Source organism: Sapajus apella, unplaced genomic scaffold (assembly GCF_009761245.1).
Source record: "Sapajus apella isolate SASKATOON/1434 unplaced genomic scaffold, GSC_monkey_1.0 scaffold6, whole genome shotgun sequence".
NCBI classification, from domain to species: Eukaryota; Metazoa; Chordata; class Mammalia; order Primates; family Cebidae; genus Sapajus; species Sapajus apella.
The window spans coordinates 40,142,367-40,168,815 of record NW_022436946.1 but is presented as its reverse complement, the minus strand read 5'-3'; the positions used below and the strand labels follow the sequence as shown (position 1 = coordinate 40,168,815).

General features: G+C 36.8%; 1 protein-coding gene across 3 annotated transcripts in view; it reads right to left on the bottom strand.

Moving 5' to 3' along the window:
* AK9 (adenylate kinase 9) overlaps positions 1–26,449 on the bottom strand; it is a 190,039-nt gene that overhangs the window by 48,581 nt on the left and 115,009 nt on the right. For 2 of the 3 annotated variants that reach the window (XM_032275052.1, XM_032275053.1), the window contains exons 21-24: positions 24,434–24,549; positions 7,959–8,171; positions 4,054–4,314; positions 227–351 (exon numbers count right to left, since the gene is read on the bottom strand). In XM_032275052.1, the coding sequence (XP_032130943.1) occupies positions 227–351; positions 4,054–4,314; positions 7,959–8,171; positions 24,434–24,549 (715 nt within the window). Of the gene's footprint in view, positions 1–226; positions 352–4,053; positions 4,315–7,958; positions 8,172–24,433; positions 24,550–24,918; positions 25,120–25,578; positions 25,669–26,449 lie in introns of all 3 variants that reach the window. The other variant, XM_032275055.1, reaches the window with a different exon arrangement.

Genomic DNA, 26,449 nt, shown 5'->3' with positions numbered 1-26,449 from the left:
TCACACTTCTAGAGATTCGAATTCAAATATTTTGGTGTGGGGTCCTGGCATCGGTATTTTAAAAAACTCTACAGATGTTTTTAATGTGTATCTCAAGTGAAAAATCACCAGTTTATATGACTATAAAGGAGAAAATTCTGAAATGTATGTTGAACTACATTTTTAACTTTTAAGAATAAAACAAAAAAAAGCAAATAAATGTACAATTCTATATAAATTAAGATACCGTATTGGTTCCTTAAGCCACCACTCAGAAAGAATTACTTCAAGAATTTCTGGAGGCAGTGGCTCATTTTCCATTAGACTTGATTTGATTACTTCTTCTTCTGCTGTAAGTTGTACTTCTGGAAGCTAAAAACAAAAATCAGAAAACAAACCAAATTTTAAAACTCTCTGCTAACAATTGCATTTTCTCCCTCATATGTGAAAGCTAAAGAAGTGGACCTCGTGGAGGCGGAGAGTAGAATGAAAGTTACCAGAGGCTGGGAAGGGTGTGTGGTAGAGATAGAGGAGATGAAGAGAGGCAGGATAATGGGTACAAACATACAGTTAGATAGAAGGTATAAGTTCTAATGTTCAATAGCACAGAGGGAGACTCTAGTTAATAACGATGTCTTGTATATTTCAGAATAGCTAGAAGAGAGGGCTTGAAATGTTCCAACACATAGCAATGATAAATGCTCAAGGTGATAGATATCATAAATACCCTGACTTGATCCTTATACATTCTACGTGTGTAACAAAATATCACATGTACCCCATAAATACGTACAAATATCAATTTAAAAACCCCAAAATCTATATTCATAAACAATACTATATTACATGGTTTATTAGAATGCAAACTGTTTTTTTCTCTGAGGTCATTGTTTTATACTGTTGCTTATAAACATTTAAACATTTGAGCTATTTTCTTTAAACGAATTATTTAACATGGTTAGAAATATAGGTTGGTGCAAAAGTAATTGCAGCTTTGCTTTTAAAGTAGTGGCAAAAACTGCAACTACTTTTGCACCAACCTATAGTAAATAATATTTACTGTAGCTAAGAGGAATTATTAGTAATAATATGATTGATATTCATACATGGTCTTGGGGTCACATCTCATTACTTTTTGCTAAACCTTGTTCAATTTATCATACACACGCCTATAAGGCTTAACTGATTTTTGTTATTTGTATTATAATTATACAGTATTATCTCTCCAACCTGGATCTTGTTTATGGGATAAGCCAAACAGTCAGCCATCTGAAATACAAACTATAAGAGTATTATAATAACAAATAGAAAACATTGTGATAATTAACTCAGTTGAATTCTCTCTAAAGTAGGACCACCTTGAATGGATAGTAAAAAAACAACTGTTCTTACAAAAATAAAACTATTTTTGTTGAGTACTTTTGTTTCCCAAATTCTAAAACTGAATAGAGAGGGTACAATAAACTGCTGCCTACCAGAAAGTAGAATTAATTTTACTATCTAAAATAAAATCCCTTAATTGCTTTCTGAGAAGTTAAACAATTCAGAAAACAGTAAAAGAAATCCAAACAAAAAACTGTAGAAAAGCAGGAGATATTTGTTGCACTTTAAAATTAAAGACTTGTTAAATTAAAAAATCTGGATTGCTACACTTTTTTTTTTTTTTTTTTTTGAGATGGAGCCTCACTCTGTTGTCCAGGTTGGAGTACAGTGGTGAGATCTTGGCTCACTGCAACCCTGCCTCCTGGACTCAAGCGATTCTCCAGCCTTTGCTTTCTGAGTAGCTGGCATTACAGACTTGTGCTACCATGTCCAGGTAATTTTTGTATTTTTAGTAGAGATGGGGTTTCACCATGTTGGCCAGGCTTGTCTCAAACTCCTGACCTCAGTGCTCCACCTCTGCCGCCCTAAGTGCTGGGATTACAGGTGTGAGCCACAGTGCCTGGCCTGATACACATTTTTTAAGTTAATAGGATATCAGTTTCTCCCAAACTCTACTAAATATAGGTGAAAAACATTTAGAGAATATGTCTGAAGGACAGGCACAGGTGGCTCATGCCTGTAATCCCAGTACTTTGGGAGGCTGAGGTGGGTGGATCACTGGAGGTTAGGAGTTTGAGACCAACCTGGGCAACAGGATGAAATCCCGTCTCTACAAAAAATACAAAAATTCCCTGGGCATGGTGGTGTGCACTTGTAGTCCCAGCTACTTAGGAGGCTGAGGTGAGAGGATCACTTGAGACCAGGAGGCAGAGGTTGCAGGAGCCAAGACTGTGCCACTGCACTCTGGCCTGGGCAAGAGAGGGAGACCCTGTCTCAAAAACAAACAAAAAAATATAAAGAAAAAGAAAAAAGAATATGTTTGAAGAGGTGCTTCATTGCCTACTGGAACACCATATGCCACTCATTATCCAACCCTTCTTCAACTTTGAGTGTTACATATAACTGCACCTGGATCATTTGAGAACAAATGGCCCATCTATATCAGAAATGGTTAAAATGTGAGTTAGAATGAAGAGCTTTCATTTCATAACTCCAGATAGAAGCCATGTAAGAGGTTAATACAGTCTGGATCAGCGTCTCCACCCAAATCTCATGTGGAATTGTAAGCCTCAATGTTGGAGGTGGGGCCTGGTGAGAGGTGATTGGATCATGGGGACAGTTTCTTATAAATGGTTTAGCACCATTCCCCGCTTGGTACTGTCCTCACTGTAGTGAGTGAGTGCTCACGAGATCCGGTGGTTTAAAAGTGTGTGGCACCTCCTGCCTCACTCTCTCTTCTTCCTGCCCTGACCATGTGATGTCTTTGGTCTCCCTTCACCTTCCACTATGATTGTAAGTTTTCTAAGGCCTCTCCAGAAGCCAAGCAGTTGCCACTATGCTTCCTGTACAGCCTGAAGAATTATGAACCAATTAAGCCTATTTTCTTTAAAAATTACCCAATCTCAGATATTTGTTTATAGCAATGAGAGAACAGACTAATACAGAGGTGGTACAAACTTTCTGATAAGGCATCATTAGAAATTAATATTTTGAGATCTCCACTAAAGCTGGGGCAGATTTTTATGCTATTTCATAGAAATCAGAACACAATAATAGAAAACTTTATTGTCTAAGTCAAATATACCAAATACCATAGTTCCAAATAAATGCTACACAACAGCCTTGTCAAGGAAAGTTTTTCTGATTTGTATTGGCATCATATAAAACTCAGTACTTTATATTCTAGAAGAGCAGGAAGAATTGCATTTAGCATATGACAAATGTGACTCTTTAAATGACTTTAATGGGCTTTTTGCTCTTCTTAGAAAATTTATAGAGTTTTATACTACTACTTCCCAGAGTGACACCAGTAAGCACAGCTGTCTGCAGAGATTACTACTGCCAGGCCGGTGGCTCATAACTGTAATCCCAGCATTTTGGGGGGCCAAGGTAGGTGAATAGTTTGAGTCCAGGAATTTGAGACGAGCCTGGGCAACACAGCAAGACCCCCATCTCTACAAAAAATACCAAAATTAGCCAGGCATGGTGGTGCACACCTGTAGTCCCAGCTTCTTGGGAGGCCAAGTGATATAGTTTGACTGTGACTTCACCCAAATCTCATCTTGAGTTCCCAATGTGTTGTGGGAGGGACCCAGTGGGAGGTAATTGAATCATGGGGGTAAGCCTTTCCCATGCTGTTCTCATGATAGTAAATAAGCCTCATGAAATCTGATGGTTTTATAAAGGGGAGTTTCCCTGCACAAGCTCTCTCTTTGCTTGCCGCCATCCATGTAAGATGTGACTTACTCGTCCTTGCCTTCTGCCATGACTGTGAGGCCTCCCCAGCCATGTGGAACTAACTGTAAGTCCATTAAACATCTTTCTTTTGTAAATTACCTGATCTCGGGTATGTTTTTATCAGCAGCATGAAAATGGACTAATACACCAAGGCAAGAAGTCACGTGAGCCTGGAGAAGTTGAGGCTTTGGTGAGCTGTGATTGCACCACTGCCCTCCTGTCTGGTGACAGATTGAGACCCTTTCACAGCAACAGCAACAACAACAACAACAAAACAAAAAAAGAGATTACTACCTGCTTCTTTGTATTTTCTTCCTCAAGTTTGACATTGGCCTGAATTGCAAACTCTTCAAGTTCTTGTTTGGCAGCTTCTTCATCCTCAGAATCTTCCTCAAATTCAGGTCCCACTTTCTTTTCAGTTTTGAGTAGTAGTTTTTCTTGAAGAACTTCTTCAAACTGAATGTGAAAAATGTTCAATTTTTCTGCCAACTGTCTTCCACACATAGTTTTGCCAGAGCCATGGGGGCCAACAAGGCATACTCTTAATGGAGGAGCCTGCCACAGGGGGATGGGTCAGGGAGGGATGGGATAAAGGGAGAGTGAAGGAAAAGCAGTTTTGAGTAATTTAGTACACATAAGACTTATTAACTGCCCTCCTTAAGACTGGGTAGGAATGATCACATCATGATCTCAAGGATGTTTAATCATTAGGATTTCAATTAACATAATTAATTCCATCAGCATTGGTCCTCAGGGAGCATCAACAACCACATAAGATTATCTTGGTATCATATGCCAAAAGGCATTTAATAAAATAGAGTTTACTTATTTTTGTTTTTGACAAAAGTTTTAATTAATCCAAAATGGAAAGATACTTTCTTAGATAATAAAAAAAATCTCTCTGCCAAACAGAAAGCTCACTAATAAGAAAACTTTAGAGCCTTCTCCATTTATGCCAGTAATCTTCATATAGGACTCACAGTTGTATGGATTATCCATGGAATGCTGAAACTGTCAAGAAGAATGATGAGCATTGGGATGAAGCAGCAGCTAAGTCTTCTGTGATTGTGGGGAAATAATATGAAATTGGTAGGTGAAGGCAGCAAGGAAGAATGGGGTTGTTGATACATCTGAGTAGGAAAAGCCTCAAAGCGGCTGAAGTTTTTGCAAGGGGAACGGGAAAAACAGAATGACATGAAATTATATAGCTGCAGCCTCATATCATACTCTTAAATCACATTTTTAACCCTTTAGTGATAAAATTGTGGAGTAACACCTCACTCACCCATCAGTTAAACCTATGGCAACTAGGGTTGTCTGGTGCTCAGACTGTATTAAGGTACCCTCTGGTAGGGAAGGGAAATGTTTCTGGAAAACCCAGTGCATTTTACCCTTTGCAGAACTATGGAAATACAGTCAAGATTTCAGGATCTTATCCACTGGGTTTGTGTAAAACAAGGTAATAGGTCACAAACAGCAAACCAGACTAAGTGGAAATTACAGCTGAAAGCAACAACAACAGAAAAGGACAAATGACCACAGTACTTAAATGACCCCCAACATCAGTGGATTGGGTTTTCTTTGTGAGGGCACAACCATCCACATATATCAGTAGTCTGATGCGCACTATATAAAACATTGAGGTTCATGAAAATGGCCCAAATTATACAGAAGAGTTTAGATTGCATTCCATGTGTTCATTTTAAGAAGACATTGATATTATCAAAAGTTATAAGGCAATATATTGTGATGTATATACCTTGCTCCAGTAATCCCATCCCAGGGAATTACAGAATAGCATAGTAGTAAAACAACTGAAGAAAACTAAAATACTTATAGCCAATTCATTTGTTATAAAAGCACTAAACACATACATGGAGGAAAGGATGGTCTCTTTAATATATGGTGCTGTGAAAAATGGACATCCATATGCAGAAGAATGAAACTAGATCCCCATCTTTCACCATATAAAAAATAAACTCAAAATGGATTAAAGACCTAAGTGGAAGACCTGAAACTATAAAACTGCTAGAAGAAAACATCAGAGAAGTGCTACAGGACATTGGTCTGGACAAAGATTTTCCAGGTAAGACCTCAAAAACACAGGCAATAAAAGCAAAAATAAACACATAGGATTATATTAACCTAAAAAACTTCTGCATGGCAAAGAAAATGACACAGTAAAGAGACAACCTATAGAATGGGAGATAATATTTGCAAATTATCTATTCAACAAGGGATTACTAACCAGAATATATAAGGAACTCAAACAGCTCAGTAGCAAAAAACCAAATAATCTTATTTAACAATGGGGAAAAAGAAGACCTGAACAGACATTTGTCAAAAGAACACATACAGATGGACAACAGGTATATGAAAAAATGCTCAGTATCACTAATCATCAGAGAAATGCAAATCAAAACCACAGTGAGATATCATCTCACCTCACTTAGGATGGCTATTATCAAAAAGACAAAAAATAGCAAATGCTGGTGAGGATGTGAAGAAAGGGGAAGACCTGTACACTGTTGTGAAAATGTAAAGTAGGACAGCTATTATGGAAAACAGTACGGAGTTTCCTAAAAAATCTAAAAATATGAGGGGTCTTCAAAAAGTTGACAGAGAATGCATATTATGACAAAACTATGCATGGATTCCCTTTTTGCACTGAATAAACTCATATTAACTTGTTATAACATGTCTAAACAAGATATAGTTTGAGGCACTAAGAAGGATACGACATCAGTTTGAAAACAGCCCCTATCAGAGCAACATTAGTTCTGCTAAAATTGAAGCAAGAATAAACATCAAATTTATGGTGAAGCTTGGGCAGAAGAATGGTGAAATCATTGATGCTTTATGAAAGTTTTTGGAGCAATGCCCCAAAGAGATCAGCAGTTTACAAAAGGACAATTTGTTTGAAAAAGAGATGAGACAATGTTGAAGATGAAGTTTGCAGCAGCAGACCATCCACATAAATTTGTGAGGAAAAAATTTATCTTGTTTGTGGCCTAATTGACAAGGACTGATGATTAAGAACAGAAACAATAGCAAATACCCTAGACATCTAGATTGGCTCAGTGTACAATTTTTCTGACTGAAAAATTAAAGTTGAGCAGTTTCTACTCAATGAGTGCCAAAACTGTTGTACCCAGATCATCTGCAGACAAAGGCCAGAGATTTCAATGGAAATTTTAAACACTTGGGATCAAAATCTTAAAGCATTTGTTTGAAGAATTGTAGAGGAGATGAAACATGGCTTTATTAGTATGATCCTGAAGACAAAGCACAATCAAAGCAATGGCTACCAAGAAGTGGCAGTGGTCCAGTCAAAGCAAAAGTGGACTGGTTATTCGCAAAGGTCATGGCAATAGTTATTTTTTGGAGGCTCAATGTATTTTCCTTGCTGAGCTTCTGGAGGGCCAAAGAGCAATAACATCTGCTTATGATGAGAGTGTTTTGATAAAGTTAGCCAAAGCTGTCACAGAAAAATGTCTAGGGAAGATTCACCAAAGTGTTCTCGACTATAACGATGCTCCACTGAAAAATGACTGTTGGATAGCCATGGTAACAATAGCCACTCAGCCAATTTTAAATTGGTTTAATTGATCAGGGAAAACTCACTTCAGGGACTACATTTTTGCAATCCATCCTACCAGTGTCAGTCCTCACTCTTGAAACTCAACCAATCAGGATGGACTTACCCCTATAACATTTCTCTGAGTGTGAACCAGTCAACAGCATTGTCACCAGAGTAATCTTACTTCTATAGATGATGTCAACCCACTTATGCCTCTGAAAGTTCACCAATCCCTGAATTCCACTCTTCTCCAAAATCCTGTAGAAGATCATCAGCCTGCACTACTCTGAGAGACTAACTAGCATGGCTGGCCTCATTACAGTAAGGAATTAATCAAGGTGTGGGGTTTGTTTGTTTTTGTTTTGTTTCGTTTTGTTTTGTTTTTACTTCAGCTAAGAAGGCAGATATTAAGTGCTGGTTTGACACAAGTCATTGCTACAGAAATCAAAATAGATAATTATTTTATGTTATATTCCAAAAAGTTGTTCTTTGAACTTGGATATTTTATTTATTTTGTAATATCAGATTGGGGTCTTCACCCTTAACTAAATTGATGGTGATTGGTAAGTCCTGATAAAATCCTGTGGGAGCAATCATTAGGATAGGAGTACTGTTTCACCTTCAATGGTTCTTTATAAGCCACATATTCCTCAGGATGCTCCAAAAACTTTTCTTTAGCCTCAGCACTTGAAAAGTAGTAGATCTTTTCTCGATATTTAGCTGCTTCTTCCATGTTTCCTGGTTGTAGGATGAAGTTTTCCTTGAGGACCACTGGACAAAAATGTTTTGTGTCTCCCAATTGCCTCTTTCTCTCCTTAATTTTATCTTCACCCTAGGAACATATTCAAAGTTTGGAGAACATTAAATTAAAAAGTATTTTGATGCAGAGAATTTTTAAAAAATTCTTCTTTAATAATATTTAATCTGTAGCAACTTGAAAACAATCCACAAAAGGCCAATCCTTATATTATTTTAATTAATTAAAGATCAATTTCTCATACGTTACTCTAAGTGCACATCCTAAGTTTCTTTATTTTCATGAGGAAAATAAAGCAGCACTGATAATGAAGGTGCCCCCAGTCCTCTACCAACATAGATGTAATGAAAAACTCTGGGATGTGTTGATGCTGGGTCATTGTGAGGTCAGTTTCTAAATCAGAATTATTCCCCAAAAGTAAAAGTTGAGTCAAGATCACAACTTCTTACCATGGCAAATTAAATGAGAGGTGCTTTGGGATTTACTTTGTTTGTTATGAAGTGGATATATAATCAAATAATAATTTGGAAATATCCTATTTAGCTCAATTGAAAGTGTAAAATGTATTTTCATTTATGATAAAGAAAATATGTGTAAAGTCCTTTAAGGATTCTTTCAATTTATTTAAAGCAAGGGAAATATATTTAAAAAACATTTTTAATGCTATTAAATACATGCTTACTGTAAAAATATTCAGAACACTCACAATGTATAGAGTGAAAATATCCTTTCACCTTTCTTCTTCCAATACTACGTTAGCCTTCTTTTTTAATTTTTTTTTTTTTTTTTTGAGATGAAGTTTCCCTCTTACTGCCCAGGCTGAAGTGCAATGGTTTGATCTTGGCTCACTGCAACCTCCACCTCCTGGGTTCAAGTGATTCTCCTGCCTTAGCCTCCCGAGTAACTGGGATTACAGGCATGTGCCACCATGCCCGGCTAATTCTGTATTTTTTTAGTAGAGATGGGTTTTGCCATGTTGTCAGGCTGGTCTTGAACTCCTGACCTTAGGTGATCTGTCCACCTTGGCCTCCCAAAGTGCTGGGATTACAGGTGTGAGCCGCCACACCTGGCCCTATGTTAGCATTCTTAATAGTTTTAACTCCCAGACTCATTAAACAAATCCTACCAATATACATATAAAAATAGACATATATTTAGACACAAATATAGTATTTTTAAAAATACAAATGGAATACTTTACATACTTATTTACCTCATACTTTTTTCATAAAACAAGATATAATAAACTTATTGTAAAGGTGAAAAAATGAGACTAAGCTTTCCTTACACTATTCTTATTTGATATTCATATCAGCATATGCAAGCTCTGGCTGGGTGCGATGGCTCTTGCCTGTAATCCCAGCTCTTTGGGAGGCCGAGATGGGTGGGTCGCCTGAGATCAGGAGTTTGAGACTAGCCTGGCCAACATGGTGAAAACCAGTGTCTACTAAAAATACAAAAAATTAGCCAGGTGGTGGGCACCTGTAATCCCAGCTACTCAGGAGGCTGAGGCAGGATAATCGCTTGAACACTAGAGGTGGAGGTTGCAGTGGGCCGAGATTGCACCACTGCACTCCAGCTGGGGTGACAGAGGGAGACTCTGTGTCAAAAAAAAATGCAAACTTCAAAATGAGCTGAAAAATAATAATTTTTTTTTCCTATGATGCTTAAAAAAAACACAGGAAATTATCTAGTCAATGAAGGTGTATATAAGAAATGACCTATAAAGCTTTTCCCACCTATTATTTTTGTTTAGCTTTTATCTTTCTTCCTAAGCCCATATTTTAGTAATTCCTTTTTAGGGGGTAAAATCCTTTCAAGTCCGTACAATTTTTTTTCATTTTAAAAATTTATTTCTTCTGAAAAAAGGAGGGGGGATCTATGGGCCGAATGTGCAGGTTTGTTACATAGGTATACATGTGCCATGGTGGTCTGGTACACCTATTGACTCATCCTCTAAGTTCCCTCCCCTCACACCACAATAGGCCCTGGTGTGTGTTGTTCCCCTCTTTGTGTCCATGTGTTCAACTCCCACATATGAATGAGAACATGCAGTGTTTGGTTTTCTGCCTCCTATGTTAGTTTGCTGAGGATGATGACTTCCAGCTCCACCCATGTCCCTGCAAAGGACATGACCGTATTCCTTTTTTATGGCTTCATAGTATTCCATGGTGTATATGTACCACATTTTCTTTATCCAGTCTATTATTGATGGGCATTTAGGTTGATTCCATGCCTTTGTTATTGTAAATAGTGCTGCAATAAACATATGTGTGTCTGTGACTTTTTTTGAGACGGAGTCTCACTCTGTTGCCCAGGCTGGAGTGTAGTCGCATGATCTCAGCTCACTGCAACCTCCGCCTCCTGGATTCAAGCAATTCTCCTGCCTCAGCCTCCCAAGTAGCTGGGACTGCATATGCCTGCTACCACACCCAGCGAATTTTTGTATTTTTAGTAGAGGAGGGGTTTTACCATGTTGGTCAGGCTGGTCTTTAACTCCTGACCTTGCGATCAGCTCACCTCAGCCTCCCAAAGTACTGGGATTACAGGCATGAGCCATTGTGACCGGCTGTTCATATGTCCTTATAGTAGAATAATTTATATTCCTGTAGGTATATACCCAGCAATGGGATTGCTGGGTCAAATGGTATTTCTGGTTCTAGATCCTTGAGGAATCACCACACTATGTTCCACAATGGTTGAACTAATTTACACTCCCACCAACAGTGTAAAAGCATTCCTATTTCTCCACAGTCTCAGCAACATCTATGGTTTCCTGACTTTTTAATAATTGCTATGTTGACTGGTGTGAGATGGTTTTTCATTGTGGTTTTTGTTTTGATTTTGTATTTCTCTTATGATCAGTGATATTGAGTTTTTTTTTTTTTCATATGTTTGTTAGCCACGTAAATGTCTTCTTTTGAGAAGTGTCTGTTCATATCTTTTGTTCACTTTTTGATGGTTTTTTTTTTTCTTGTAAATATGTTTAAGTTGTTTGTAAGTTCTGGATATTAGACCTTTGTCAGATGGGTAGATTGCAAACATTTTCTCCCATTCTGCAGGTTGCCTGTTGACACTGATGATAGTTTCTTTCTCTGTGTGGAAGCTCTTTAGTTTAATTAGATTCCATTTGTCAATTTTGGCTTTTGTTGCCATTTTTTTTGGCATTTTTGTCATGAAGTCTTTGCCTATGCTTATATCCTGAATGGTATTGCCTAAGATTTCTTCTAGGGTTTTATGCTTTTGGGTTTTATATTTAAGTCTTTAATTATTGGAGATCCTGCAAAGAAGTCCCACCCACAGAGGAAGGATGGGTCCGGGTTAGACTTGAAGAGGTGCTCTGGCCAAAGACTGCCACAGGTGATGTGTTGGGCTGTGGGGACAAGTCTTGGGACCAAGCTGTCCAACCTCCTTGGTTCCAGCAGGGCAAAAGTGCTGCTTGGGGCTACAGAAATATAAAACCATGTCATCTGCAAACAGAGACAACTTGACTTCTCTTCCTATTTGAGTACTGTTTGTTTCTTTCTCTTGCCTGATTGCTCTGTCCAGAACTTCTAATACTATGTTTAATAGGAGTGGTGAGAGAGGGCATTCCTGTCTTGTACTGGATTTCAAATGGAATGTTTCCAGCTTTTGCTCATTCAATATGATACTGGCTGTGGATTTGTCATAAATCGCTCTTAATATTTTGAGATATGTTCCATTGACACCTAGTTTATTGAGCATTTTTTAACACGAAGGGATATTGAATTTTATCAAAAGCCTTTTCTGCATCTATTGAGATAATCATGTGGTTTTTGTCTTTCGTTCTGTTTATGTGATGTGCTATGTTTATTCATTTGTGTTATGTTGAACCAGCCTTGTATCCCAGGGATGAAGCCAACTCGATCATGGTGGATAAGTTTTTCGATGCACTGCTGGATTTGGTTTGCCAGTATTTTATTGAAGATTTTTGCATCGATGTTCAATTAGGGATATTGGCCTGAAGCTTTCTTTTTTTGTTGTTGTCTTTTCCCGGTTTTGGTATCAGGATGGTACTAGCTTCAGAAAATGAGTTAGCGGGGAGTCTCTCCTTTTCAATTGTTTGGAATAGTTTCAGAAGGAATGATACCAGCTCCTCTTTGCATTTCTGGTATAATTCAGCTGTGATTCCATCTGGTCCTGGGCTTTTTTTTTGAGGGGGGAGGGTAGTTATTAATTACTGCATTTTGCCTTTAATCTGCTTCTATTTACTATTTTTCGTTTTATTTTGCTGTGCTTTTTCCCATGTTCTTGAGTTGAAAGCTTAATTAGTTTTCCTATCTTTCTTGTTTTTCAATTATTAATTACTGCCTCAATTTCAGAGCTTGTTATTGGTCTATTCAGGGATTCAGCTTCTTCCTGATTTAGTCTTAGGAGGGTATAAGTGTCCAGGAATGTATTCATTTCTTCTAGATTTTCTAGTTTATTTGCATAGGGGTGTTTATAGTATTCTCTGATGGCAGTTTTTATTTCTGTGGGATCAGTGGTGATAGCCCCTTTATCATTTTTAATTGTGTGTATTAGATTCTTCTCTCTCATTAGTCTAGCGAGTGGTCTAACTATTTTGTTAATTAAAAAAAAAAACCAGCTCCTGGATTTGTTGATTTTTTGGAGGGTTTTCTGTGTCCCTATTTCCTTTAATTCTTCTCTGATCTTAGTTATTTCTTGTCTTCTGCTAGCTTTTGGATTAGTTTGCTCTTGCTTCTCTATCTCTTTTAATTGTGATGTTAGGGTGTCAATTTGAGATCTTTCTAGCTTTCGGATATGGGCATTTACTGCTGCACATTTCCCTCTTAACACTGCTTAGCTGTGTCCCAGAGATTCTGGTACATTGTCTCTTTGTTCTCATTGGTTTCAAAGAACTTCTCGATTTCTGCGTAATTTCTTTATTATCCAGGAGTCATTCAGGAGCAGGTTGTTCAATTTCCATGAAATTGTGTGGTTTTGAGTGAGTTTCTTAATCCTGAGTTCTAATTTGATTGCACTATGGTCTGAGAGACTGGTATGATTTCCATTCTTTCGCATTTGCTGAGAAGTGCTGTACTTCCAATTATGTGATTGATTTTAGAGAAAATGCCACGTGCTGCTGAGAAGAATGTATATTCTGTTGATTTAGGGTGGAGTGTTCTGTAGATGTCTGTTAGGTCTGCTCAGTTCAGAGCTGAGTTCAAGTCCTGAATATCTTTGTTAATCTTCTGTCTCATTGATCTGTCTAATATTGACTGTGGGGTGTTAAAGTCTCCCACTATTATTGTATGGGAGTCTACATCGTTTTGTAGGTCTGTGAGAACTTGCTTTATGAATCTAGGTACTCCTGTATTGGGTGCATACATATTAGGATAGTTGGCTCTTTTTGTTGCATTGATCTCTTTGCCAATTATGTAATACCCTTGTCTTTTTTGATCTTTGTTGTTTTTTTTTTTTCTTTCCATTTGCTTAGTAAATCACCCTCCATCCCTTTATTTTGAGCCTATGTGTGTCTTTGCATGTGAGATGGGTCTCCTGAATACAGCACACTGATGGGTCTTGACTCTTTATCCAATTTGCCAGTCTGTGTCTTTTCATTGAGGCATTTAGCCCATTTACACTTAGGGTTAATTTTGTTATGTGTGAATTTGATCCTGTCATCATAGCTGGGATTCCAGTAGCTGGGATTACAGGCATGCGCCACCATGCCCAGCGAATTTTTTTTATTTTTAGTAGAGACAGGGTTTTGCCATGTTGGCCTGGTTGGTCTCGAACTACTGATCTCAAATGATCTGCCCACCTCGGCCTCCCAAAGTGCTGGGATTACAGGTGTGAACCACCGTGCTCAGCCAAGTCCCTGTAATTTAAAACAATCCTCTTTTTAAAAATATGCCCCTGTCCTTCACCACCCTTTTTTTTTGAAGAAATTGAGTCTCACTCTGTTGCCTAGTCTGGAGTGTAGTAGCACAATCACAGCTCACCACAGCCTTGAACTCATGGGCTCAAGTCATCCTACTGCAACAGTCTCCCAGGTGGCTGGGACTACAGGTGTGAGCCACCAGGCCTGGCTCTATATGCCCATATTTGTTTTCAGTGTTATTTATTGATTCTTCTTTTTACTTGATTCAACTTGACAGAAGTTGCTATTTTATCTCTTTTATCAGTGAACCAACTTTTCATTTTTTAACATTTAGTATACTATTTTTATTTTATCTTGTTTTCTTATTTCATTATTTTTTGTCTTTAATCTCCTTCTATTTACTTTCTTTGTTTTATTTTGCTGTGCTTTTTCCTGTGTTTTTGAGTTGAATGCTTAATTTTTTTTTCTATCTTTCTTGTTTTTCAATAATGCACTTAAAGTAGGATTGGTAGACTTGGCAAATAAAAATACAGGCTTCCTAGTTACATTTGAATTTCAGATAAAAATATTTTTATCTGAACTCAAATTTTTTTAATATAAGCACATACCATGCATACAAAATTATCTGAAACTCGAATTTAATTAGGAGCTCTGTATTGTATCTGGCAACTCTAAATTTCTACTTCTGCGACACCATGAAGCTTTTATGTGTGGTTTAAAAATAATTGTTCATGTTTATTCTTTAGCTTCATTATTGATTTCCTATTTAACTCACTAGTATTTAGAAAAAAAACCATGTATATATGTTAAACATTTCAAGTATTTATATTGAGGGAATGGGGAAGTGCTATCCTCTGGGGTTAATTTTTTGTTTTATTGAATTGTAGTAAGAGAATGTGGTCTGGTTACAAACCATATTTTTGCTTTTTAATCTATTGTGATTTTCTTTGTGAACAACTGCATGGGCATTAAAGAGAATGTTCATTCTCTATGGATACAGAGTTCTCTATGAGAACAAATTTATTTAGAGTATTTTTCAAATCCTGATTACATTACTTTTTGCCTATGTGATCTGTCAATTCTGAGAGATATGTTAAGGGACTCTACTAAGATCATACTGCAGTAGCATCATACTCTGTATTTCTAAAATTTTGCTTCATACATATTTGATATGCTATTTTGTATGTAAAGATTTGAAACTGTTATACTACTTACATTCAGTGTTTCTTTAATTAGTATAAAGGATCTTTTTTTTTGTTCTGTTTTCATGTATTTCTCAAATTCTATTTTTACCGAATGTCATTTCTTCTTTTTTTGTTAACATTTGCTGTTTTAAATCTTGATCTATTTGAGTCCTTTTATTTTAACAGTGAAGGGTCTACATTTTTTGCCTCCAGTTTTGTCCTATGAGTTTGCCTAGAATTATCCTTAAATAAATATTAGAAATAGAATATGAGATATATATGTGGTGGTGATGTTGGCAGGGGTCTTGGGGCAAGGGAATTATGAGAAGATGGTGATCTGAAGACACTCCCTTCCTTTCTCTACCAACTCCTCAGTGTCAGATAACTAGAGGCGGTGGCTGGTATCTCTGTAATCCTTCCCCACTGCCCCTATTTGCTTCCTACCTGCCCATCTACAGGCAACAACTGATCTATTTTCTGCCATTATAGATTAGTTTGCATTTTTCTAGAATTTTATTGATGAAATCATATGGTATGTATCTTTATTTTTGAGGGGGGAGCTGTCATGTTCCTTTCACTTAGCAGACTTATTTAAAGATTCATGTGTTGTTGCATGTATAAGCAGTTCTTTCATTTTACATTTTTTTTGTTGAGTACTACTCCATTGTAGGGATATAGGACAGATATTAATACATGTTGATGAATTACTGAATGATTTCCAATTTGGAGCTATTACAAATAAAGCTACTAAGACCACTCATCAAGTCTTTGAATGGGCATGTGCTTTCCTTTCTCTGGGATAAATTCCTATGAGTAGAAAGACTGGGTGCTATGGTAGGTATATATTTATGTGTTTAAAAAATTGCAAACTGTTTTCCAAAGTGGTTGTACCAAGTTATAGCCCCACAAGCAATATAAGTGTAGAGAGCCAGAGTAGCCCACCCCCTCTGGGGGGGATCAGCAGGAAGGCGGCTGTGAGCTTTGGGTGAACTCTAGAGAAGCGAAACCATAATAGGGGAATGTGTATGTCTTAGAGAAGAGCAGTTGGACCTAGCAAAAGATAACCAGCTTTCACTGACCTTGCTGCAAGATAGTTGCTAGCTGAGGTATGTCAGTATGAGAATTATAACCACAGGCTGTTCTGGGTAATTACACCCTCCTTCTGCTATGTGCTTTGTGAACATAGAAAATAAAGTACTCTGAGGCAGGATGAGGCCGGAGAAACTGATACTTTCACTTTCTTGGACCATCTGGCCCCATGTTTTTCTATGTCTGTCTTTGTGTTTTTCTTCATCCCCCACCATTCCCTCTTAGGTCTTTGAACCCTTATGCAGCGCGGGACACAGCTCACGCCAGATATAAGAGTTCCAGTTATTCTCCATCCTAGTTAACATTTGGTATGGTCAGTCTTTGATTTTAGGTATTCTAATCATTACCTAACAGTGTCTCATTGTGATTTTAATTTTTACTTCCTTAATGACTAATGAGGTTGAACATCTTTTCATGTACCTATTAGCCATGTGTATATTTTATTTGGTGAAGTATCTGGTGTGTGTTAAAATCTTTTGCCCATTAAAAAAATGGGAGTTTTGGGAGAGAGATCCAAGATGGCTGATCACTAGCAGCTCGGGATTGTAGCTCCCACTGAAAGAGCAGAGAACGAGAAGATGCCACAGTTTCATATCAATTTTTGTTGCTCACGCACCAGGAGATTCCCAGCAGAGGAGCCCCACGTGTCGCCAGCACGACTCTTGAGGCCAGCGCGACTCAGAAAAGCACCATCGATCTTAACGCCGCTGTTTTGGCCGGCACAGTGGGTTGCTCAGATTCTAGCACCAGGAATCAACAAGTTGGACGTCCATTCAGAAACCCAACTATAAAGACGGTAATTATAAAGACCACAGATGGATAAATTTATAATGAAGGGAAGAAACCAGTCTAAAAAGGCTGAGAATACCCAAAATCAGAAGGCCTCTCCCTCTACAGGGGATCACAGTTCCTCATCAGCAACAGAACAAGGCCTGATGGAGAAAGACTGTGTTCCATTAGCAGAAGCAGGCTTTAAAAAGTGGATGATAAGAAACTTCTGGGAATTAAAAGAACTTGTTCTAACCCAATGCAAAGAAACTAAGAACTTGAAAAAAGGTTTGACGAAATGTTAACAATAACACACAATTTAGAGAGGAATATAAGTGAATTAATGGAGCTGAAAAATACAACACAAGAACTTCGCGAAGTATGTACAAGTTTTAACAGCTGAATTGATCAAGCAGAAGAAAAGATATCAGAGGTCGAAGACCAACTTAATGAAATGAAACAAAAAGACAAGATTAGAGAAAAAAGGATAAAAAAGAATGAGCAAAGTCTCCAAGAAATATGGGACTATGTGAAAAGACCTAATCTACGTTTGATAGGTGTACCTGAATGTGACGAAGAGAATCAATCCAAGCTGGAAAATACGCTTCAGGATATTATTCAGGAAAACTTTCCCAACCTAGCAAGGCAGGACAATATTCAACTCCAGGTAGTACAGAGAACACCACAAAGATATTCCTCAAGAAGACCAACCTCAAGACACATAATCGCCAGATTCACCAGGGTTGAAATGAAAGAGAAAATACTGAGGGCAGCCAGAGAGAAAGGTCAGGTTACCCACAAAGGGAAGCCCATCAGATTCACAGCAGATCTCTCAGCAGAAACCCTACAAGACAGAAGAGAGTGGGGGCCAATATTCAACATCCTTAAAGAAAAGAACTTTCAACCCAGAATTTTACATCCAGCCAAACTAAGCTTCATAAGCGAAGGAAAAATAAAATCTTTTGTGAACAAGCAAGCACTCAGAGATTTCGTCACCACCAGGCCTGCTTTACAAGAGCTTCTGAAAGAACCACTACAAATAGAAAGGAACAACCAGTATCAGCCTTTCTAAAAAATACCAAAAAATAAAGAACATCAACATAATTAAGAAATTGCATTAACTAATGGGCAAAACAGCCAGCTAACATTAAATGACAGTATCAAACTCACATATATTGTTATTAATTCTAAATTTAAATTGACTAAATCCCCCAATCCAAAGACACAGACAGGCAAAAAAAGCCAAGACCCATTGGTATGCTACATCCAGATCCATCTCACATGCAAGGATACACAAAGACTCAAAACAAAGGGATGGAGAAAGATTTACCAACCAAATGGAGGGCAAAAATAAATAAATAGAAATCAGGAGTTGCAATTTTTGCTGATAAAATAGACTTCAAAGCAACAAAGATCAAAAGAAGCAAAGAAGGATATTACATAAAGATAAAAGGATCAATGTAAGAAGAAGAGCTAAAGATCCTAAATATATATGCACCCAATACAGAAATACCCAGATATATAAGACTTATAAAGAGACTTGGACTCCCATACAATAATAGTGGGAGACTTACAGATCAATGAGACAGAAAGTTAACATCGATATTCAGGACTTGAACTCAGATCCGGAACAAGTAGACTTAATTAACATTCATAGAACTCTCCACTTTAAATACACAAAATATGCACTCTTATCAGTACTACATCAGACGTATTTACAGGTTTAAATGAAATATTGGTTGGCTGCTTGTTAATTATTTTCTTCCCTCATTTTTTTTTTATGTCTCTATTATTAAACACAATTACAGGCATACCCATTTTTAGACTGCATTCTAGCCTGGGCAATAAAGCAACACCCCTGTTCTCTCTCCCTCTTCCTCTTCCTCTTTCTTCCTTTCCTTTATTCTTTTCTTTTTCTTTTTTTTTTTTTATTCTTTTTCTTTCTTTCTCTCTTTCTTCCTCTTAAAAAAAATGGGATGTTTGTTTTCTTATAAATATTAAGAGTTCTTTATATATTCTGGATATAAGGACTTTCAGCAGATATGTGATTTGCAAATATTTTATCCAAGTTTGTCTTTTAATTCTCTTAATAGTGTTTTTTTTAATAGTTTAGTTCTTAGTTTTGATGAAGGCTAATTTCTCATTTTTTTTCTTTATGGAGTCTGCTTTTGGTATCATGTCTAACAAATTTTTGCCTAATTTAAGGTCTCAAAGAGTCTCTCTCAGGTTTCTTCCAGAAGTTTTATAGTTTTATTATTTACATTTAGGCCTATAATAAATCTGAAGTTAGTTTTTGTATATCATGTAAGGTTTGGTTCAAAGTTCACTATTTTGCATATGGATCTCCAATTGTTTCAGCACTATTTATCAAACAGACAGTCCTCTCTCTACTGAATTGCCTCTGTAGGTTTGTCAATAATCAGTTGTCCATATATGTGTGGGTTGATTTCTGGACTCTCTTGTGTTCTATTAATCTATTTGCTGTCTTGTGCCAATGACATTATTTTGATAACTATAAATTTATATTTAATTAATCTTGAAATCAAACAGTATTCTCTTACTTTGTTATTCTTTCTAAAATTTGTTTTCATTATTTTCTGCATTTTCACATGAATGTTAGGATCAATTTATAAGTTTCTACCAAACAGTTGCTGGGTTTTTAATTTTGATTATATGGAATCTGTAGATAAATTTGGGGAGAATTGATATTTTAATAATATTAAGTCTTCTGACCTATGACCATGGTATATCTACTTTTTTTTTGAGACGGAGTCTCTCTCTGTCACCCAGGCTGGGGTGCAATGTCACAATCTCGGCTCACTGCCTGAGATCTAGTGATTTTTGCGTCACAGGCTTCTCAGCAGCTGGGATTACAGGTGCATGCCACCACGCCCAGCTAATTTTTATATTTTCAGTAGAGAAGGGGTTTTGCCATGTTGGCCAAGCAGGTTTTGAACTCCTGACCTCAAGTGATCCAGCTGACTCAGCCTCTTAAATTGCGGGGATTACAGACGTGAGCCACCATGCTCAGCCATGATATATCTGCCTGTCCATTTATTTAGGCTTTCTTCAATTTTTTCAGTTTTGTAGTTTTCAGTGTATTGTTCCTGGACATCTTTTGCTAAATTTATCCTTTCGTATTACATATTCTTGATGGTATTTTGAAAGGCATTTAAAAATCAATTTCTGATTGTCTATTGCTTACACATAGAAAGAAAATGGATTTTTGTATATTGATTTTATGTCCCGAAGCTTTGCTAAATTCATTAATTCGTAGCTTTTTTGTTGATTCCATTGGCTTTCCTACATAGAAGTATTAATTTCATAATGCTGCTTAACAAATTACCACAAATATAGTGGCTTAAAACAACAAACATTTATTTTCTTACAGTTTTGGAGATCAGAAGCTCAGAGAGTTTTAAGGGACTACTGTGAATGTGTCGGCAGGGTTAATTCCTTCTGGAGGCCCCAGGGGAGAATTCATTCCTCCCTCTCCAGCTTCTAGGGTTGGCTCATGACCCTTTTCTCCATCTTCAAAGCCAGATTCAAAGTACCTTCTCTCTGACTTCCTGTGTCCCTATTATAAGGACCTTTGTGATTACATTGGTCCATATGAATAATCCATGGTAACACCTTCAACTCAGGATCCTTAATTTAATCACATCTGCAAAGTCTCTTTTGCCATATAAGTTAACATTCACAGATGCCAATTCACAGCTTAGGACATGGACTTCTTTGGGGTGCCATTATTCTGCCTATCACAGTAGAAAATATTGTCTCCTACAAATAAAGAGAGCTATGTCTTTCTTTACAGTCTGAATGCCTTTTATTTCTTTTCCTTGTCCGAATGCAGTAGCCAAACCTTCAGTATAGTGTTGAATAGAAGTGGTGAGAGTGAATATCCTTTCCTTGTCCTGAGATCAGGAAAAAGGCATTCAGCCTTTTACCCTTAAGTATTAGCTGTTGGAGACTTTCTGTAGATACTCTTTATCAAGCTGAGGAAATTCTTTCATTTACTTTTTCTTACAAGTAATAGATGTTAAATTTTGTCAAATGCTTTTTCTATATCTATTAAGGTGATCATGTTTTCTCCCCTTACTCTGTTAATATGATGAATTAAATTGATTGTTTTTCAAACATTAAACTAACCTTGAATTTCCAGGATAAACCCCATTTGGTCATGGTGTATTATTCTTTTTGTGTATTTTTAGGTTTGATTTGCTAAAATTTTGTTAAGAATATCTGTATCTATGTTAATGAGATACTAGACTGCAGTTTGTTTTTCTTTTCTTGCTTTCAATGTCTTTGGTTTTGGTATCAGAATAATGATCTCATAAAATGACTAGGAAGTATTTTCTCCTCTTCAAATTTCTGGAACAGTCTGTATAGAATTGGTTTTATTTTTTTCTTCAACATTTGGCAGAATTCATCAGGGAAGCCAGCTGTGTCTGGCTGTTTTCAGCTTTTGTATGTCTAACAAAGTCTTTAGTTTGCCTTTGTTTTTAAAAGAGAGTTTCAATAGATATAGAATCCTGGGTTGACAGTTTATTTTATGTTCTTTTTGAGACAGGGACTCACTCTGTTACCCAGGCTGGAGTGCAGTGGTGCAATCTCGGCTTACTGATGCCTCAACCTCCTGGACTCGAGCAATCTTCCCACCTCAGCCTCCTGAGTAGCTAGGACTTAACAGGTGTGCACTACCATGGCTGGCTAATTTTTGTGTTTTTTGTAGAGATGGGGTTTTGCCATGTTGCCTAGGCTGGTCTTGAACTCCTGAGCAGAAGCAATGTGCCTGCCTTGGCCTCCCAAAGCACTGGGATTATAGGCATGAGCCACTGTGCCAGGCTGACAGGTTTTTTCCCCTTCAATACATTAAAGATGTTACCCCACTCTCTTCTTGCATTGTTTTTGATGAGAAGTATGTTGTCATTCTTATCTTTGTTCCTGTGTATGTGGCATATCTGTTTTCTCCTTTATTTTAAAAACTGGTTTTGATCAATTTGAATATGATGTACTTGGTACTATTATAATATTTTCTTCATGTTTCTTGTGCTTGGTCATACTGATTTATTGGGCATATTGGATCTGAGAGTTTGTAATTTTTTCAAAATTTAGAAAAATTTGGCCATTATTTCTTCAGTCCATCTCATACATGCTTTCTGTGGATCTGAACTATATGTACACGTTGAGCATCACTAATCAAAAAATCTGAAATTTGGAATGCTCTACACTCTGAAACTTCTTGAGCACTGATCTGACACTTAAAGAAAATGCTTACTGTAGCATTTTGGATTTCAGATTAGGAATGCTCAATGGTATGCATTGTGCAAATATTCAAGAATCTGAAAATGTCTAAAACTGAAAACACTCTAGTACCAAGCATTTTGTGTAACAGGCTGCTTGAAGTTGTTCCACAGATCTCTGATGCTCTTCTCATTTTCTTTTAGAATCTTTTTCCTCTGTTGTTTCATTTTGGATAGTTTCCATTGCTATTTCTCTTGCAGTGGATAAACTACAGTCATACCATTAATGTATATCTCATTTCCTTTTTTTAAAATTTCTTTATTATTATACTTCAAATTCTAGGGTACATGTGCAGAATGTGCAGGTTTTTTGCATAGGTATACATGTGCCATGGTGGTTTGCTGCATCCATCACCCGGTCATCTACATTAGGTATTTCTCCTAATGCTATCCCTTCCCTATTCCCTAACCCCTGCTATCCCTCCCCTAGCCCCCCACCCCCTGACAGGCCCTGGTGTGTGATGTTCCCCTTCCTGTGTCCATGTGTCCTCATTGTTAAACACCCACTTATGAATGAGAACATAATTTTCTCTTCTTGTGTCAGTTTGCTGAGAATGATGGTTTCCAGCTTTATCCATGTCCCCGCAAAGGACATGAACTCATTTTTTTATGGCTATAGTATTACATGGTGTATGTGTGCCACATTTTCTTTATAGAGTCTATCATTGATGGGCATTTGGGTTGGTTCCAAGTCTTTGCGATTGTGAATAGTGCTGCAATAATCATACTCATGCATGCATCTTTATAATAGAATGATTTATAAACTTTTGGGTATACATCCAGTAATGGGATTGCTGGGTCAGATGTTATTTTTAGTTGTAGATCCTTGAGGAATCATCACACTGTCTTCCACAATTTCATTTCATATATTGTACTTTTCAATCTTAAAATTTCAATTTAGGTCTTTATTATATCTTCTATATCTCTGCTTAAATTTTTGAACATGTAAAATAACAACTGTTTTACTGTCCTTGTCATATAATTCTAAGAACACCTTTGTCAGTTCTGAATCCATTTCAGTTGATTACTTTTTCTTCTTATTGTGAGTCATATTTTTCTGCCTGTTTGTAAGTCTGGTAATCTTTCAGTGACTGCTAGAATTTTACTTTGTATTCCCATAAATAGTCTTGGGCATTGTTCTTGGACACAGTTAGGTTACTTGGAAGCAGTTTGATCCTTTTGGCTCTTGCTTTTTGATAGGTGGGGCCAAAGTTTCATTTATGCTAGGTCTAGTTATTCCTCATTCTTGAGGCTAGACCCTTGTTAATACCCTACCAAATGCTCTGTGAATTGGGAGTTTTTTTTTTTCCCCCTGTATTACTAACGAAGACCATACTTTAAAATAAAAGCTTTGCATATTGTAGCCGGCTTGATAACTGCAAATACCAGAGATTTTTTTTATGGCAGGCCAGAGTGGGACACAGAAGAACAGCAGCAGACATGGCAGAGGATGGATGATGAAGGCAGAGAATCTGATCTGAGCGAGACAAAACTCACATCCTTTAGCCATCCCAAAAGTCTCTTCAGTTCCTTAGTGATAAAGTACTAAAAGCTGTTATCAGAATCACACTACATATTGTTTGTTGTTTGACACATGTATATTTGGGTTTAAGTGAGGCAACTTAACCCAGTTAATCACAAGTCTATGTTTACATAATTTAATAATATTACTTTTTATTTATAAAACTTAAAAGAACCACTTCCCGTTTCATTACTGATTGATATGTGAACTGGGCAGCTATAAGATGAGAATGGTTGTCCAAATTCTGATGTCAAGGGAGTGGATGGGGCCTGAATATGGGGTGCTCCTACCCAAGAACACTGCATATTATTGTCATGCAAGCAGCCTCTTTTACTTACAACATCTGCTTCTGCTACATTTAAAAAATATTTATGAATTTAAAACCAATACTTTTTTCCATGAAAAAAAGTTAAAATAGTTTCCTTTTATCTTTTTGTGAGAGTTTTTTTCACACTATATAGCCCTGGAATTTCAGGGGGTCAAGTGAAGCTGAGGCAGGGGAGAATGTGTGTGCAAATGAGAATGGCTGTTCACTTGGGGTCCAAAAGTGATAGTTACCACTTTTATTTGCACATTTTCAATAACTTCACAAATGAGAATGAGTAGTAATAAAAGAATCATACCTCTTCATCTTCCTCTTCTTCTAGCTCCTCATCGACCTCTGCCTCAGTCTGGTAGTCTTCTGTTTCTTCCTCATAATCTTCCCCAGTTAACTCCCGTGCAGTATATTGAAATGGTTCTGGAGAAAAAACAAAGAGAATCATTGGGGAAAATATTTTTTAGCAAAAAAGGTTATTAGCATATTACTGTAGTCAAAGGTTAGGAAAATTAATTATAATTATTAATCTCTTAGATTAAATATGTATGCAAATGGCCTTTATCAATTCTTTATGTGACAACTGGCCAGTATGGCCAGGGGTGTTTAGGCTGCATGGCTGTTCTGATTGGTCAGGGCCTGTGCTGTGATAGTTGCTAAGTATTTTATACATTACCCTTGGATATATTGAACAATTTATTCATAAACCATCAAGGAAGGTGTTCAAGTTTTCAAATGCTTCTAATACTATCACCTACTCTTGATAATAAATGTTATGATGAAAGCCCTTACTTTCCATAGTCTCAACGACTTTTTGAAGTAATTCCTGTGGAGTTCTGCCAGAAATCTCCAAGTTTAAAATTTTGATGTTAGCTTCACTAATTGTTGCTTCCAGTTGTTTCCAGAGGATGCTGAAAGAATTAGTCTTCTCCTTAAAAGGCTCCATTTCAGGAACATCAGGATAAGCATCTTCTGGAAACTCAGGTAGTACCACTTTTGAGTAAAAGACACAGGAAAGAAAAGAGAGGTTTTAAATATATCTTTAGACATATTGCCAAAATAATTTATGCTTTGCAATATTTTTTAAACAGTTGAAAAAATAAACAATATTCTAAGCAACAATATGCATTCATAAATTCATATTTTAATTACACTTTGTTCTTATATTTTCTGTAGATTTATATTTATTGTTAGTAAAACTCAAGTTTTTGGATAAGTAATATGAGTTTCTTAAGGAAAATTTAACTGTTAAAAAAAATGTATAAAACAAATTTGTGTGAAAACCAGTGTTATAATCTGGTTTGATACACTTTTAATAGAGTAAGCCAAATATTTATGTCTGTCAATTAGCATAAAACGCAGAAAAAAAGAGTACAAAGCAGCTACTATGCCTAAATAAGAAAATACAAAAAGCACGTTTACGCTCTAGCTACTTTCATTTTACAGTCTAACCTGTTTCAGATAATTTTTCAGTTTCCAGGTCCTCTTTGGATCCTTTTGGGATTTCTGTTTCTACTGTAGTTTCCTCAATAGGCTCAGAAACTTAAGAAAGAAATCTAATAGTTAGTATTTGAATTTTAAAATGTTATTACTTTATGAAAGTTTTGGCACAAAGAAAATTTCAAAACATAGTTTAAATTGTATGTAAAACGTCTAATAGAAAGTATAGTTCTTGTTAGGGAAAGAATGGTATAAGAATATGTAATTAAAAAGGCAGAAAATAAGGAATATTCTTAAACACCTAAAAGGACATGGACTAGAATAATAATTGACACATGGCACATACAATTCTGGCTGATAATTTGTTAAATATTGTTCAAACTTCTTTTAATATGGCAGTAGACTAACAATGCCTGATTTTTAAAAATTTCTTATTTATTTATTTTATTGCATTTTAGGTTTTGGGGTACATGTGAAGAACATGCAAGATTGCTGCATAGGTACACACATGGCAGTGTGATGTGCTGCCTTCCTCCCCATCACCTATATCTGGCATCTCTCCCCATGCTATCTCTCCCCAACTCCCCACCCCCTGCTGTCCCTCCCCTATTTCCTCCTGACAGACCACAGTGTGTGATCCTCCCCTCCCTGTGTCCATGTGTTCTCATTCTTCAGCACCCACCTATGAGTGAGAACATGTGGTGTTTGATTTTCTGTTCTTGTGTCAGTTTGCTGAGAATGATGGTTTCCAGGTTCATCCATGTCCCTACATAGGACATCAACTCATCATTTTTGATGGCTGCATAGTATTCCATGGTGTATATGTGCCACATTTTCCCTGTCCAGTCTATCATTGTTGGGCATTTGGGTTGGTTCCAGGTCT